This window comes from Hemitrygon akajei, chromosome 28 (assembly GCF_048418815.1).
Source record: "Hemitrygon akajei chromosome 28, sHemAka1.3, whole genome shotgun sequence".
In the NCBI taxonomy this organism is placed as follows: Eukaryota; Metazoa; Chordata; class Chondrichthyes; order Myliobatiformes; family Dasyatidae; genus Hemitrygon; species Hemitrygon akajei.
This window is the reverse complement of record NC_133151.1, coordinates 41,746,476-41,762,437: the sequence shown is the minus strand read 5'-3', so window position 1 is coordinate 41,762,437 and position 15,962 is coordinate 41,746,476. Positions and strand designations below refer to the sequence as shown.

The 15,962-nt window shown below is 52.3% G+C and overlaps 1 protein-coding gene across 1 annotated transcript in view; it reads left to right on the top strand.

Moving 5' to 3' along the window:
* Positions 1-1,059: 1,059 nt before the first annotated feature.
* Positions 1,060-15,962, top strand: part of LOC140717834 (protein YIF1A-like) — a 55,322-nt gene continuing 40,419 nt past the window's right edge. The window contains 3 exon segments of the mRNA XM_073031559.1: positions 1,060-1,155; positions 9,986-10,200; positions 14,682-14,786. Of these exon segments, the coding sequence (XP_072887660.1) occupies positions 1,128-1,155; positions 9,986-10,200; positions 14,682-14,786 (348 nt within the window). The 5' untranslated portion in view covers positions 1,060-1,127.

The following is a 15,962-nucleotide window of genomic DNA, read 5'->3' as shown; positions in this document are numbered from 1 at the left end:
AGCAGCCGGTGCAGATCACAAGTCCTGGTTAGGTGACCAGGCAGACAATCCCTGGAGAGTATCGATAAACCCATCCCGACTGCCACACTCAAATTGGCGGAGCAACACCTTATATTCCATTTGGGGAGCTTCCAGTCTGGTGACATGAACATCGACTTCTCCAACTGCTGGTAATTGTCCCCTCTCCTTCGGCCGTTCCCCTCTCTCACCTTGCTTCCCCATCACCTTCCTCTGGTGCTCCTCCCCTCCCCTCGCTTCCATTCTCTCCCACAGGTTCCTCCCTCTCCAGCCCTTCATCTCCTTCACCTGTCAGCTTCTCAGTCTCTCTCCTTCACCCTTCCCCGCTCTCCCGGTTCACCTGCCACCTTCTCACTCATCGTTTTCCTCCTGCCCTGCCGTTAAGGTTCTCAGCCCAAGATGTCGACTCTTTTTCCACAGATGCTGCCTGGCCTGCCGAGTTCCTCCAGCACTGAGTGTGATAACGGCTGGGGGGCCACTTCTGCAGAGAGAGTTGGGAATCAGGGTGAAAGATCACAGCAGAATGGCGATGGGTGCGGTGGGGCCAGAAGGACCGGTCGCAGGATGCCCCCGCTCCCAGGCGGCCGGCCCCACCAATGTCGGACCTAGATCCCATATTCCTATTTCCAACGGCCAAAAGCGTCAGGAGAGGGACATCCCCTTTAAGGGCGAACGCCTTTAAGGTGCGATACAAGAAAGCCGCTCTCTTTGGGCGTTTGTTTATGCCCGGCGGGGGGTTGTGGGGACGGGGACGGGGACGGGGACGGGGACGGGGACGGGCCCGGGCTGCCCCTGCCCCCTGCCCCCGCCCCCGCCCCCGCCGGGGCCACCCCACCTCCCCCTCCCCCTCACCTGCCCCGTGGATCTGACTTCGTGGCAGCTCGGCCGCCGGAGCGCACTGCGCCTGCGCCGCCCGCCTCACTCAAACTTGACGGCGGGGGAGGGGCGGGGCCGCGGCGCAGACGGACACGGGTGGCGACCAATGGAGAGGCGGCGTGCTGGGTTCCCTTATAAAGGGCGGGCGGGAGGGGGCGGGGGCTTTCGCCGCAGGGTCAGGGTTGGTTGAGCGGTCGCGGACGGAGCGTTCGCAGGTCGACCGGGGGGGCATCATGGCTCAGCACGGCGCCTACAGGCAGCGTGAGTGTCCTCCAGGAGGGGTCATTGGTGAGGGGGAGCAGGGAGGGGGGTAGGGGTCATTGGTGAGGGGATGCAGGGAAGTTGTCAGCCGTGGGGGGGGCATCAGGGAGGCTGGAATTGGTCATAGGTGAAGGGGACAGGGAGGGGGGAAGGGGTTATGTGGGGGGAACAGAGGGGGAAGGGGTCATAGGTGAGGGGAGCAGGGAGGGGGGAAGTTGTCATAGGTGAGGGGAGCAGAGGGGGGAAGGTGCCAGCCGTGGGGGGGATCAGGGAGGCTGGAATTGGTCAAAGGTGAAGGGGACAGGGAGGGGGAAGGGGTCATGTGGGGGAATAGCGGGGGAAGGAGGCGTAGGTGAGGGAGACGGAATGGGTCACAGGAATAGGGAGGGAGGTTGTCACAGGAGGGGGAGGGGCTCACAAGAGAGGGGAGGGAAAGGGGATACAGGAGAGGGAACAGGGAGGGGGCATAGGAGGGGGAGAGAAGGGGACACGGGTGGGGGATTAGGGAGGCACAGGAGGGGGGAGGGGCGGAAAGGGGACACAGGAGGTGGGACAGGGATAGAGGGAAGATGAGGTGGGTAGGGGACACAGGAGGGGGAATAGGGAGAGGGTGAGGATGGGGAGCTGGCAGGGAGAGGGGTGCAGCATAGGAAAAGGAACATAGGAGATAAAACAAATTTCATGACATATGTGAGTGATGATAAACCTGATTCTGATCTGGGTCTCTATTGTGGACTGAGAGTGGGAAGGGGGCAGGGAGAGGGGAATCATGGTTGGGAAAAGGGGAAGGGAGGGAGTGGGAAGCACCAGAGAGACATTCTGTAATGATCAATGAACCAGTTATAGGTGATGAACGATGATTTGGGTGAAAGTAAATGTAGTGTCTGTGGGTCTCATCATCGAGTTCAAGAGTTGCAAAGTGATGTTACAGCTCTGTAAAACCCATGTCTGACCGCACTCGGAGTATTGTGTTCAGTTATGATAGTCTTCAGAGAGGGTGCAAAGGAGATTCACCAGGATGCTGCCTGGATTAGAGAGGGTGCAGAGGAGATTCACCAGGATGTTGCCTGGATTAGAGAGGGTGCAGAGGAGATTCACCAGGATGTTGCCTGGATTAGAGAGGGTGCAGAGGAGATTCACCAGGATGTTGCCTGGATTAGAGAGGGTGCAGAGGAGATTCACCAGGTTGTTGCCTGGATTAGAGAGGGTGCAGAGGAGATTCACCAGGATGTTGCCTGGATTAGAGAGGGTGCAGAGGAGATTCACCAGGATGCTGCCTGGATTAGAGAGGGTGCAGAGGAGATTCACCAGGATGTTGCCTGGATTAGAGAGGGTGCAGAGGAGATTCACCAGGTTGTTGCCTGGATTAGAGAGGGTGCAGAGGAGATTCACCAGGATGTTGCCTGGATTAGAGAGGGTGCAGAGGAGATTCACCAGGATGCTGCCTGGATTAGAGAGGGTGCAGAGGAGATTCACCAGGATGCTGCCTGGATTAGAATGGGTGCAGAGGAGATTTACTGGGGTGATACCTGGATTAGAGAGGGTGCAGAGGAAATTTACCAGGATGCTGTCTGGATTAGAATGGGTGCAGAGGAGATTTACCAGGATGCTGCCTGGATTAGAGAGGGTGCAGAGGAGATTTACCAGGATGTTGCCTGGATTAGAGAGAGTGCAGAGGAGATTCACCAGGATGCTGTCTGGATTGGAGAGAGTGCAGAGGAGATTCACCAGGATGCTGCCTGGATTAGAGAGGGTGCAGAGGAGATTTACCAGGATGCTGCCTGGATTAGAGAGGGTGCAGAGGAGATTTACCAGGATGCTGTCTCGATTGGAGAGGGTGCAGAGGTGATTTACCAGGATGCTGTCTCGATTGGAGAGGGTGCAGAGGTGATTTACCGGGATGCTGTCTGGATTTGAGAGGGTGCAGAGGAGATTCACCAGGATGCTGTCTTGATTGGAGAGAGTGCGGAGGAGATTCACCAGGATGCTGTCTGGATTAGAGAGGGTGCAGAGGAGATTTACCAGGATGCTGCCTGGATTGGAGAGAGTGCGGAGGAGATTCACCGGGATGCTGTCTTGATTGGAGAGGGTGTCTTATGAAGACAGGTTGAGCGTTCCCGGGTTTTTCTTGTTGAAATGTAGGATGGTGGGAGTTGACGAAATAAGTGCACATTCATTTTTCTATAGAACTATTTTGCCACTGCCTTCTTCTGGGCCGTGTCTTTACAAGACGGGTGACCCCAGCCGTTACCAATACTCGTCAGAGATTGTCTGCCTGGCGTCAGTGGTCACATAACCAGAACTTGTGATCTGCACCGGCTGCTCGTACGACCGTCCACCACCTGCTCCCACGGCTTCACCTCACCCTGATCGGGGGCTAAGCAGGAGCTACACCTTACCCGAGGGTGACCTGCAGGCCGGCAGAGGGAAGGAGCCCCTCACACCTCCTTTGGTAGAGAGGCATCTCCACCCTGTCACCCTGCCCATGGTGGAGGTGTACAAGATGATGAGAAGAATAGATCAAGTGGACAGCCAGAGATGCATAGTTTTAAAGCGATTGGAGGGAGTATGCGGTGGGAGGGGTGGTGTAGAGACAGATACATTAGGGACATTTAAGGTGATCGGGGGTAAGTGGTGGGTGTGTGGAGCGTCCTGCCAGTGGTGGTGTAGAGACAGATACATTAGGGACATTTAAGGTGATCGGGGGTAAGTGGTGGGTGTGTGGAACGTCCTGCCAGGGGTGGTGTAGAGACAGATACATTAGGGACATTTAAGGTGATCGGGGTAAGTGGTGGGTGTGTGGAACGACCTGCCAGGGGTGGTGTAGAGACAGATACATTAGGGACATTTAAGGTGATCGGGGTAAGTGGTGGGTGTGTGGAACGTCCTGCCAGGGGTGGTGTAGAGACAGATACATTAGGGACATTTAAGGTGATTGGGGGTAAGTGGTGGGTGTGTGGAACGTCCTGCCAGGGGTGGTGTAGAGACAGATACATTAGGGACATTTAAGGTGATCGGGGGTAAGCGGTGGGTGTGTGGAACGTCCTGCCAGGGGTGGTGTAGAGACAGATACATTAGGGACATGTGATGGGGGGGTAAGTGGTGGGTGTGTGGAACGTCCTGCCAGGGGTGGTGTAGAGACAGATACATTAGGGACATTTAAGGTGATTGGGGGTAAGTGGTGGGTGTGTGGAACGTCCTGCCAGGGGTGGTGTAGAGACAGATACATTAGGGACATTTAAGGTGATCGGGGGTAAGCGGTGGGTGTGTGGAACGTCCTGCCAGGGGTGGTGTAGAGACAGATACATTAGGGACATTTAAGGTGATCGGGGTAAGTGGGGGGGTGTGTGGAACGTCCTGCCAGGGGTGGTGTAGAGACAGATACATTAGGGACATTTAAGGTGATCGGGGGTAAGTGGTGGGTGTGTGGAACGTCCTGCCAGGGGTGGTGTAGAGACAGATACATTAGGGACATTTAAGGTGATCGGGGTAAGTGGGGGGGTGTGTGGAACGTCCTGCCAGGGGTGGTGTAGAGACAGATACATTAGGGACATTTAAGGTGATCGGGGGTAAGTGGTGGGTGTGTGGAACGTCCTGCCAGGGGTGGTGTAGAGACAGATACATTAGGGACATTTAAGGTGATCGGGGGTAAGTGGTGGGTGTGTGGAACGTCCTGCCAGGGGTGGTGTAGAGACAGATACATTAGGGACATTTAAGGTGATCGGGGTAAGTGGTGGGTGTGTGGAACGTCCTGCCAGGGGTGGTGTAGAGACAGATACATTAGGGACATTTAAGGTGATTGGGGGTAAGTGGTGGGTGTGTGGAACGTCCTGCCAGGGGTGGTGTAGAGACAGATACATTAGGGACATTTAAGGTGATCGGGGGTAAGCGGTGGGTGTGTGGAACGTCCTGCCAGGGGTGGTGTAGAGACAGATACATTAGGGACATTTAAGGTGATCGGGGGTAAGCGGTGGGTGTGTGGAACGTCCTGCCAGGGGTGGTGTAGAGACAGATACATTAGGGACATGTGATGGGGGGGTAAGTGGTGGGTGTGTGGAACGTCCTGCCAGGGGTGGGGTAGAGACAGATACATTAGGGACATTTAAGGTGATCGGGGGTAAGTGGTGGGTGTGTGGAACGTCCTGCCAGGGGTGGTGTAGAGACAGATACATTAGGGACATTTAAGGTGATCGGGGGTAAGTGGTGGGTGTGTGGAACGTCCTGCCAGGGGTGGTGTAGAGACAGATACATTAGGGACATTTAAGGTGATCGGGGGTAAGTGGGGGGTGTGTGGAACGTCCTACCAGGTGTGGTGTAGAGACAGATACATTAGGGACATTTAAGGTGATCGGGGGTAAGTGGTAGGTGTGTGGAACGTCCTGCCAGGGGTGGTGTAGAGACAGATACATTAGGGACATTTAAGGTGATCGGGGGTAGGTGGTGGGTGTGTGGAACGTCCTGCCAGGGGTGGTGTAAAGACAGATACATTAGGGACATTTAAGGTGATCGGGGATAAGTGGGGGGTGTGTGGAACGTCCTACCAGGTGTGGTGTAGAGACAGATACATTAGGGACATTTAAGGTGATCGGGGGTAAGTGGTAGGTGTGTGGAACGTCCTGCCAGGGGTGGTGTAGAGACAGATACATTAGGGACATTTAAGGTGATCGGGGGTCAGTGGTGGGTGTGTGGAACGTCCTGCCAGGGGTGGTGTGGAGACAGATACATTAGGGACATTTAAGGTGATCGGGGGTAAGTGGTGGGTGTGTGGAACGTCCTGCCAGGGGTGGTGTGGAGACAGATACATTAGGGACATTTAAGGTGATCGGGGGTAAGTGGTGGGTGTGTGGAACGTCCTGCCAGGGGTGGTGTAGAGACAGATACATTAGGGACATTTAAGGTGATCGAGGGTAAGTGGGGGGTGTGTGGAACGTCCTGCCAGGGGTGGTGTAGAGACAGATACATTAGGGACATTTAAGGTGATCGGAGGTAAGTGGTGGGTGTGTGGAACGTCCTGCCAGGGGTGGTGTAGAGACAGATACATTAGGGACATTTAAGGTGATCGGGGGTAAGTGGGGGGTGTGTGGAACGTCCTGCCAGGGGTGGTGTAGAGACAGATACATTAGGGACATTTAAGGTGATCGGAGGTAAGTGGTGGGTGTGTGGAACGTCCTGCCAGGGGTGGTGTAGAGACAGATACATTAGGGACATTTGAGGTGATCGGAGGTAAGTGGTGGGTGTGTGGAACGTCCTGCCAGGGGTGGTGTAGAGACAGATACATTAGGGACATTTGAGGTGATCGGGGGTAAGTGGTGGGTGTGTGGAACGTCCTGCCAGGGGTGGTGTAGAGACAGATACATTAGGGACATTTAAGGTGATCGGGGGTTAGTGGTGGGTGTGTGGAACGTCCTGCCAGGGGTGGTGTAGAGACAGATACATTAGGGACATTTAAGGTGATCGGGGGTAAGTGGTGGGTGTGTGGAACGTCCTGCCAGGGGTGGTGTAGAGACAGATACATTAGGGACATTTAAGGTGATCGGAGGTAAGTGGTGGGTGTGTGGAACGTCCTGCCAGGGGTGGTGTAGAGACAGATACATTAGGGACATTTAAGGTGATCGGGGGTAAGTGGGGGGTGTGTGGAACGTCTTGCCAGGGGTGGTGTAGAGACAGATACATTAGGGACATTTAAGGTGATCGGGGGTAGGTGGTGGGGGTGTGGAACGTCCTGCCAGGGGTGGTGTAGAGACAGATACATTAGGGACATTTAAGGTGATCGGGGCTAAGTGGTGGGTGTGTGGAACGTCCTGCCAGGGGTGGTGTAGAGACAGATACATGAGGGACATTTAAGGTGATCGGGGGTAAGTGGTGGGTGTGTGGAATGTCCTGCCAGGGGTGGTGTAGAGACAGATACATTAGGGACATTTAAGGTGATGGGGGGTAAGTGGTGGGTGTGTGGAATGTCCTGCCAGGGGTGGTGTAGAGACAGATACATTAGGGACATTTAAGGTGATGGGGGGTAAGTGGTGGGTGTGTGGAACGTCCTGCCAGGGGTGGGGTAGAGACAGATACATTAGGGACATTTAAGGTGATCGGGGGTAAGTGGTGGGTGTGTGGAACGTCCTGCCAGGGGTGGTGTAGAGACAGATACATTAGGGACATTTAAGGTGATCGGGGCTAAGTGGTGGGTGTGTGGAACGTCCTGCCAGGGGTGGTGTGGAGACAGATACATTAGGGACATTTAAGGTGATCGGAGGTAAGTGGTGGGTGTGTGGAACGTACTGCCAGGGGTGGTGTAGAGACAGATACATGAGGGACATTTAAGGTGATCGGGGGTAAGTGGTGGGTGTGTGGAATGTCCTGCCAGGGGTGGTGTAGAGACAGATACATTAGGGACATTTAAGGTGATGGGGGGTAAGTGGTGGGTGTGTGGAATGTCCTGCCAGGGGTGGTGTAGAGACAGATACATTAGGGACATTTAAGGTGATGGGGGGTAAGTGGTGGGTGTGTGGAACGTCCTGCCAGGGGTGGGGTAGAGACAGATACATTAGGGACATTTAAGGTGATCGGGGGTAAGTGGTGGGTGTGTGGAACGTCCTGCCAGGGGTGGTGTAGAGACAGATACATTAGGGACATTTAAGGTGATCGGGGCTAAGTGGTGGGTGTGTGGAACGTCCTGCCAGGGGTGGTGTGGAGACAGATACATTAGGGACATTTAAGGTGATCGGAGGTAAGTGGTGGGTGTGTGGAACGTACTGCCAGGGGTGGTGTAGAGACAGATACATGAGGGACATTTAAGGTGATCGGGGGTAAGTGGTGGGTGTGTGGAATGTCCTGCCAGGGGTGGTGTAGAGACAGATACATTAGGGACATTTAAGGTGATGGGGGGTAAGTGGTGGGTGTGTGGAATGTCCTGCCAGGGGTGGTGTAGAGACAGATACATTAGGGACATTTAAGGTGATGGGGGGTAAGTGGTGGGTGTGTGGAACGTCCTGCCAGGGGTGGGGTAGAGACAGATACATTAGGGACATTTAAGGTGATCGGGGGTAAGTGGTGGGTGTGTGGAACGTCCTGCCAGGGGTGGTGTAGAGACAGATACATTAGGGACATTTAAGGTGATCGGGGCTAAGTGGTGGGTATGTGGAACGTACTGCCAGGGGTGGTGTAGAGACAGATACATTAGAGACATTTAAGGTGATCGGGGGTAAGTGGTGGGTGTGTGGAACGTCCTGCCAGGGGTGGTGTAGAGACAGATACATTAGGGACATTTAAGGTGATCGGGGGTAAGTGGTGGGTGGGTGGAACGTCCTGCCAGGGGTGGTGTAGATACAGATACATTAGGGACATTTAAGGTGATCGGGGGTAGGTGGTGGGGGTGTGGAACGTCCTGCCAGGGGTGGTGTAGAGACAGATACATTAGGGACATTTAAGGTGATCGGGGGTAAGTGGTAGGTGTGTGGAACGTCCTGCCAGGGGTGGTGTAGAGACAGATACATTAGGGACATTTAAGGTGATCGGGGGTAAGTGGTGGGTGTGTGGAACGTCCTGCCAGGGGTGGTGTAGAGACAGATACATGAGGGACATTTAAGGTGATCGGGGGTAAGTGGTGGGTGTGTGGAACGTCCTGCCAGGGGTGGTGTAGAGACAGATACATTAGGGACATTTAAGGTGATCGGGGGTAAGTGGTAGGTGTGTGGAACGTCCTGCCAGGGGTGGTGTAGAGACAGATACATTAGGGACATTTAAGGTGATCGGGGGTAAGTGGTGGGTGTGTGGAACGTCCTGCCAGGGGTGGTGTAGAGACAGATACATGAGGGACATTTAAGGTGATCGGGGGTAAGTGGTGGGTGTGTGGAATGTCCTGCCAGGGGTGGTGTAGAGACAGATACATTAGGGACATTTAAGGTGATGGGGGGTAAGTGGTGGGTGTGTGGAACGTCCTGCCAGGGGTGGGGTAGAGACAGATACATTAGGGACATTTAAGGTGATCGGGGGTAAGTGGTGGGTGTGTGGAACGTCCTGCCAGGGGTGGTGTAGAGACAGATACATTAGGGACATTTAAGGTGATCGGGGCTAAGTGGTGGGTGTGTGGAACGTCCTGCCAGGGGTGGTGTGGAGACAGATACATTAGGGACATTTAAGGTGATCGGGGGTAAGTGGTGGGTGTGTGGAACGTCCTGCCAGGGGTGGTGTAGAGACAGATACATTAGGGACATTGACAACACTGGATGAATTGCCTGGCGGCTTGGGCATGGCTCTGTTGCGTGGAGGGTCAGCATGGCACCATGCCAGCCGTAAGATCAACTTCCTGCTGCTGTCCTTAAGGAATTTGTACCCTCTCCCCGAGCCCACCTGGGTTTCCTCCCAATTCTCCACGTTATTCCAGAGACGTTGCGGTCAGCCTGAGTGAGTAATGGGTCTGTCGGCGCAGAACCAGCGCTGTCACAACCTCTGCAAACTTCAGAGCATCACCCATGGGCTTAAAATGTCTCCCCTTCTCTCCCTATCCATTCCCCATTCTGGCTCCTCCTTCCTCTCCCCTCCTACAGCCTCTTTCCACCTATCAGCCCCCAGCTTCTTACTTGGTACCCACGGTTTCCCTCCACTGGACTCGCCTTCCACCCATCTCTGATTCCGCTTCCTTTTCCCGTCCGGATGATGGGTCTTCTCCGTGGATGCATCCTGACCTGCCGAGTTCCTCCAGCGTTCTGTGTGTGCGTGTTACATTGCTGCTCTTCCTTCCTGGCCCACTCTGAGCAGGGGGGCACCGTTGCAGGAGCGGCTGATCGAGTTTGCTGCATCTCCTGACGATAGGGCCGTCTGCTTTCCCTTCCAGCTCCCAAGCAGAGGCTGCGCGGATCAAACCCCAACGCGATGGACCCCAACCAGCTCTTCGATGACACCAGCGCCTCCCAGCCCGCTGGCTACACTGTCCAAGGCATCGAAATGGGGCTTCCGATCAATAACTTCCTTGGCGAGCCCGTGGCCAACGTCGCTATGGCCTACGGCACGACGATAGCCAGCCAGGGGAAAGATATCGTTCATAAAGAGGTAGGTGCGACCCCCTCTTGCATTTTCATGTTCATTGTGACTGTCGTGCATGCCCAGGGCACAAGTGCCTCGTTTAGCATGACGTTACCACAGGCAGTGACGTTGGTGTTCAGAACTTAATACTCACATCATCTGTAAGGAGTCTGCGTTCTCCCCGTGGAATGCACGGGTCTTCCCCGGGTCTCCTCCCACAGTCCAAAGGCGTATCGATTAGCACGTGATTGCTGTTGGCCCTGTAATCAGGCTGGTATTAAATCAGGAGTCACTGGGCGATGTGGCTCGAAGGGATGGAAGAGCTTGTTTATGTGTAAATACCTGCTCGTTATTACGCAGTGTGCTTTTTTTCTGCAACACCAGAAGCATCGCAACAGACGGAATGGTGCAGAGAGAATGTCAGGCTGAGACCCTTTATCAGGACTGGTGAGAGCTGAGGAGGGAGGGGGGTGTGGATGAAGTGATGAGCTGGGAATTGATACAGTACCGTGCAAAAGTCACACACACCCAAGACTTTTGCACAGTCCTGTATTTGTCAACGTGGAGCAGAGAGCAAGTTTGTAAATTGGCAGGAGCAGAGGATGTTGGGAGTGCCGCAGGTGAAGTGCCACGGGAGGGGTGTGGGACAGGGGCAGAGAAGGAGTGTCACACAGAACCCGTAAGATGTACAGTTCTGTGCAAAACTCCGAGACACCAGGCAAGGTCATTTGATTCCAAACAATCGGTTTGTTGATCATTACAGAATGTCTCTCTGGTGCTTCCCGATCCCTCCCCTCTCCCTTCCCCTTTTCCCAACCATGATTCCGCTCTCCCTGCCCCCTTCCCACTCTCGGTCCGCAATAGAGACCCAGATCAGAATCAGGTTTATCATCACTCCCACACGTCAGGGAATTTGTTTATTTTGTGGCAGCAGTACAGTGCGATACATAAAATTACTACAGTCCTGTGCAAAAGTCTTAGGCACCCAAAGGAGGAATGTGATAAGAGGGGAAAGTGGACCATGGGAGAAAGGGAAGGAGGAGGGGCACCAGATAGAGGTGATAGACAGATGAGGAGACCAATGAGGGTAAGAACCATAGAACATTACAGCACAGAAACAGGCCTTTTGGCCCATCTTGGCCTTGCCAAACCATTTCTCTGCCTAGTCCCACTGACCTGCACCTGGACCATATCCCTCCATACCCCTCTCATCCATGTACCTGTCCAAGTTTTTCTTAAATGTTAAAAGTAAGCCCGCATTTACCGCTTCATCTGGCAGCTCATTCCACAGTCCCACCCCACTCTGTGTGAAGAAGCCCCCTCCCCCAATGTTCCCTTTAAACTTTTCCCCCTTCACCCTTAACCCATGTCCTCTGTTTTTTTTTCTCCCCTAGCCTCAGTGGAAAAAGCCTGCTTGCATTCACTCTATCTGTACCCATCATAATTTTATACACCTCTATCAAATCACCCCTCATTCTCCTACGCTCCAGGGAATAAAGTCCTAACCTATTCAACCTTTCTCGGTAACTCAGTTTCTCAAGTTCTGGCAACATCCTTGTAAACCTTCTCTGCACTCTTTCAACCTTATTAATATCCTTCCTGTAATTTGGTGACCAAAACTGCACACAATACTCCAAATTTGGCCTCACCAAAGCCTTATACAACCTCACCATAACATTCCAACTCTTATACTCAGTACTTTGATTTATAAAGGCCAATGTACCAAAAGCTCTCTTTACTACCCACTTTTAGGGGATTATGTATCTGTGTTCCCAGATCCCTCTGTTCTACTGCACTCCTCAGTGTCCTACCATTTACCTTGTTTGTTCTAGATAGATAGATAGATACTTTATTCATCCCCATGGGGAAATTCAACTTTTTTTCCAATGTCCCATACACTTGTTGTAGCAAAACTAATTACATACAATACTTAACTCAGTAAAAAATATGATATGCATCTAAATCACTATCTCCAAAAAGCATTAATAATAGCTTTTAAAAAGTTCTTAAGTCCTAGCGGTTGAATTGTAAAGCCTAATGGCATTGGGGAGTATTGACCTCTTCATCCTGTCTGAGGAGCATTGCATCGATAGTAACCTGTCGCTGAAACTGCTTCTCTGTCTCTGGATGGTGCTATGTAGAGGATGTTCAGAGTTTTCCATAATTGACCGTAGCCTACTCAGCGCCCTTCGCTCAGCTACCGATGTTAAACTCTCCAGTACTTTGCCCACGACAGAGCCCGCCTTCCTTACCAGCTTATTAAGACGTGAGGCGTCCCTCTTCTTAATGCTTCCTCCCCAGAAGAGGGCGCTCTCCACAACTGACCTATAGAACATCTTCAGCATCTCACTACAGACATTGAATGACGCCAACCTTCTAAGGAAGTACAATACCTCACACTTGTCTGTTTAAGCTCCATCTGCCATTTTTCCAGCTGGTCCAGAGCCCCCTCTCCAAGCTTTGAAAACCTTCCACACTGTCCACTACACCTCCAATCTTTGTATCATCAGCAAATTTGCTAATCCAATTTACCACATTATCATCCAGATCAGTGATATAGATGACAAATAACAATGGACCCAGCACTGATCCCTGTGGCACACCACTAGTCACAGGCCTCCACTCAGAGAAGCAATCCTCCACTACCACTCTCTGACTTCTCCCATTGAGCCAACGTCCAATCCAATTTACTACCTTACCATGTATACCTAGCAACTGAATCTTCCTAACTAACCTCCCATGCGGGACCTTGTCAAAGGCCTTACTGAAGTCCATGTGTACAACGTCCACTGCCTTCCCTTCATCCAGTTTCCTTGTAGCCTCCTCAAAAAACTAATACATTTGTTAAACATGACCTACCACGCACAAAGCCGTGTTGACTCTCCCTAATAAGTCCCTGTCTATCCAAATACTTGTAGATCCTATCTCTTAGTACTCCTTCCAATAATTTACGTACTACCGATGTCAAATTTACCAGCCTATCATTTCCCGGATTACTTCTGGAGCCTTTTTCAAACAATGGAACAACATGAGCTATCCTCCAATTCTCGGGCACCTCACCCATAGATACTGACATTTTAAATATTTCTGCCAAGGCCCCATTTCAACACTAGTCTCCTTCAAGGTCCGAGGGAATACCCTGTCAGGTCCTGGGGATTTATCTACTCTGATTTGCCTCAAGATAGCAAGCACCTCCTCCTCTTCAATCTGTGTAGGTTCCATGACCTCACTACCTGTTTGCCTTATTTCCATTGACTCCATGTCAGTTTCCTTAGTAAATACAGACGCAAAAAAAACCATTTAAGATCTGCTCCATTTCTTTTGGTTCCATACATAGCCGACTATTCTGATCTTCAAGAGGACCAATTTTATCCCTTACTATCCTTTTGCTCTTAATATACCTGTAGAAGCTCTTTGGATTATCCTTCACCTTGACTGCCAAAGCTACCTCATGTCTTCTTTTAGCCCTCCTGATTTCTTTCTTAAGTATTTTTTTGCACTTTTTATTCTCCTCAAGCACCTTATTTGCTCCCTGTTTCCTATACATGTTATACATCTCTCTCTTCTTCTTGATCAGAGTTCCAATATCCCTCGAGAACCAAGGTTCCTTATTCTTATTCATTTCGCCTTTAATCCTGACAGGAACATACAAACTCTGCACTCTCAAAATTTCTCCTTTGAAGGCCTCCCAGTTACCAACGACATCCTTGACAGAGAACAACCTGTGCCAATCCACGCTTTTTAGATCCTTTCTCGTTTCTTCAAATTTGGCCTTTTTCCAGTTTAGAACATCAACCCGAGGACCATATCTATCTTTATCCATGATCAAGTTGAAACTAATGGTGTAATGATCACTGGAACCAAAGTGTTCCCCTACACACACTTCCCTCACTTGTCCTAACTCGTTTCCTAATAGGAGATCCAATATTGCATCCTCTCTGGTTGGTACCTCTATATATTGATTTAGAAAACTTTCCTGAACACATTTTACAAACTCTAACCCATCTAGACCTTTAACAGTATGGGAATCCCAATCAATGTGTGGAAAATTAAAATCCCCTTCTATCACAACTTTGTTTCCTGCAGTTGTCTGCTATCTCTCTGCAGATTTGCTCCTCCAATTCTCGCTGACTATTGGGTGGTCTATAATACAACCCCATTAATGTAGTCATACCTTTCCTGTTTCTCAGCTCCATACATATGGCCTCGGTAAGAGTGGGGTGGGAATGAGAAAAGGGTGAAAGTTCACCCCGTCTAGCACCAACAATTATTCCACAGTTGAAATCACTTGGATCACATTTCTTCCCCATTATTTGCTCTGAACCTCTTGACCAAGTCTGCGTGCTTTTATGCATTGAGTTGCTGTCACGTGATTGGCTGTTAACAAGCAGGTGTTGCTAACACAGTGGTCGCAAAGTGTGTATGCATAGATGAAGCTAAAAAGCAGGATGATTTAAACTCTAATCCAACTCCCTGGTGTAGGGTAACACTGTTCTTTATTGCAACAGCTGCACAGGTTCGTGTCCGTCAACAAGCTGAAGTACTTCTTCACAGTCGACACCAGATACGTCACACAGAAGCTGATTCTACTGGTGTTCCCCTACACCCATCAGGTACAGAGACTGGGGCTTTGGTCAGTAACGTGGAATGAGGACCGGGCTGGGGAGAAACACATAGGGCTACAACCCGTCACTCGGTTACGACGGAGTGTTCGTAGGTCAGAAACAAACCGAGAGACGGTGTGGGTGAGGACCGGGGAACAGCGGGGACAGGAGAGCGAGCGGGCCCAGAAAGAGTAACCTCACTGACTCTGTGAGTTAGGTAGCCTGCTACACGTTCCCGGCTCTGGCTCGCTCCACCCACCCTCCGACTGTGGCAGCTCAGGGAATACTGGCGGTTGGCGGGTCAGGAAAATGCAGGAGATGGTGACACAGGGAATACTGGCGGTGGGCGGGTCAGGAAAATGCAGGAGATGGTGACACACGGAATAGTGGGGGTGGGGCGTCAGGAAAATGCAGGAGATTGCCGAGAAATTCATATTTATCTACCCTGTCGGTCGGTACTCTGTACGGCGTCCGCACATGACCAGAAGACATAGGAGCAGAATTAGGCAATGTGACCCGTCGAGTCTCATTATCGATGATCCATTTCCCTCTCAACCCCATTCAGCTGCCTGTTCCCCCTAACCCTTCACACCCTGGTTACAGTTCAGTTTAATATCAGAGAAATACATCCCGAAATTCTTTCTCTTCACAAACATCCACAGAAATAGAGTGTTCCAAAGAATGACTGACAGTTAAATGTTCAAAGCCCTGCCCCCCCAGTTCCCCCTCCCATGCATGAGCAGTGACAAAGCAACGATTGTCCCCCTCCCCCACCAATGAAAAAGCACCGACACCCCCCACCGACACACAACCATGCAGCAAAGCACCAATTAAAATATCAACTTGCAGTACCCCAAAGACTGCTCATGCAGCCGGTACATCGACATACCACAGGCGCGCGCGCACTCTCTCTCCCCTCTCCCCTCTCTCCCCCTCTCCCCCCTCTCCCCCCTCTCCCCCTCTCCCCCCTCTCCCCCCTCTCCCCCTCTCCCCCCTCTCCCCCCTCTCCCCCCTCTCCCCCCCTCCCCCCCTCTCCCCCTCTCCCCCTCTCCCCCCTCTCCCCCCCCCTCTCCCCCCCTCTCCCCCCCCCTCTCCCCCCCCCATCTCCCCCCCTTCCCCCCCCTCTCCCCCCCCCTCTCCCCCCCCTCTCCCCCCCCTCCTCCCCCCCTCCCCCCCTCTCTCCCC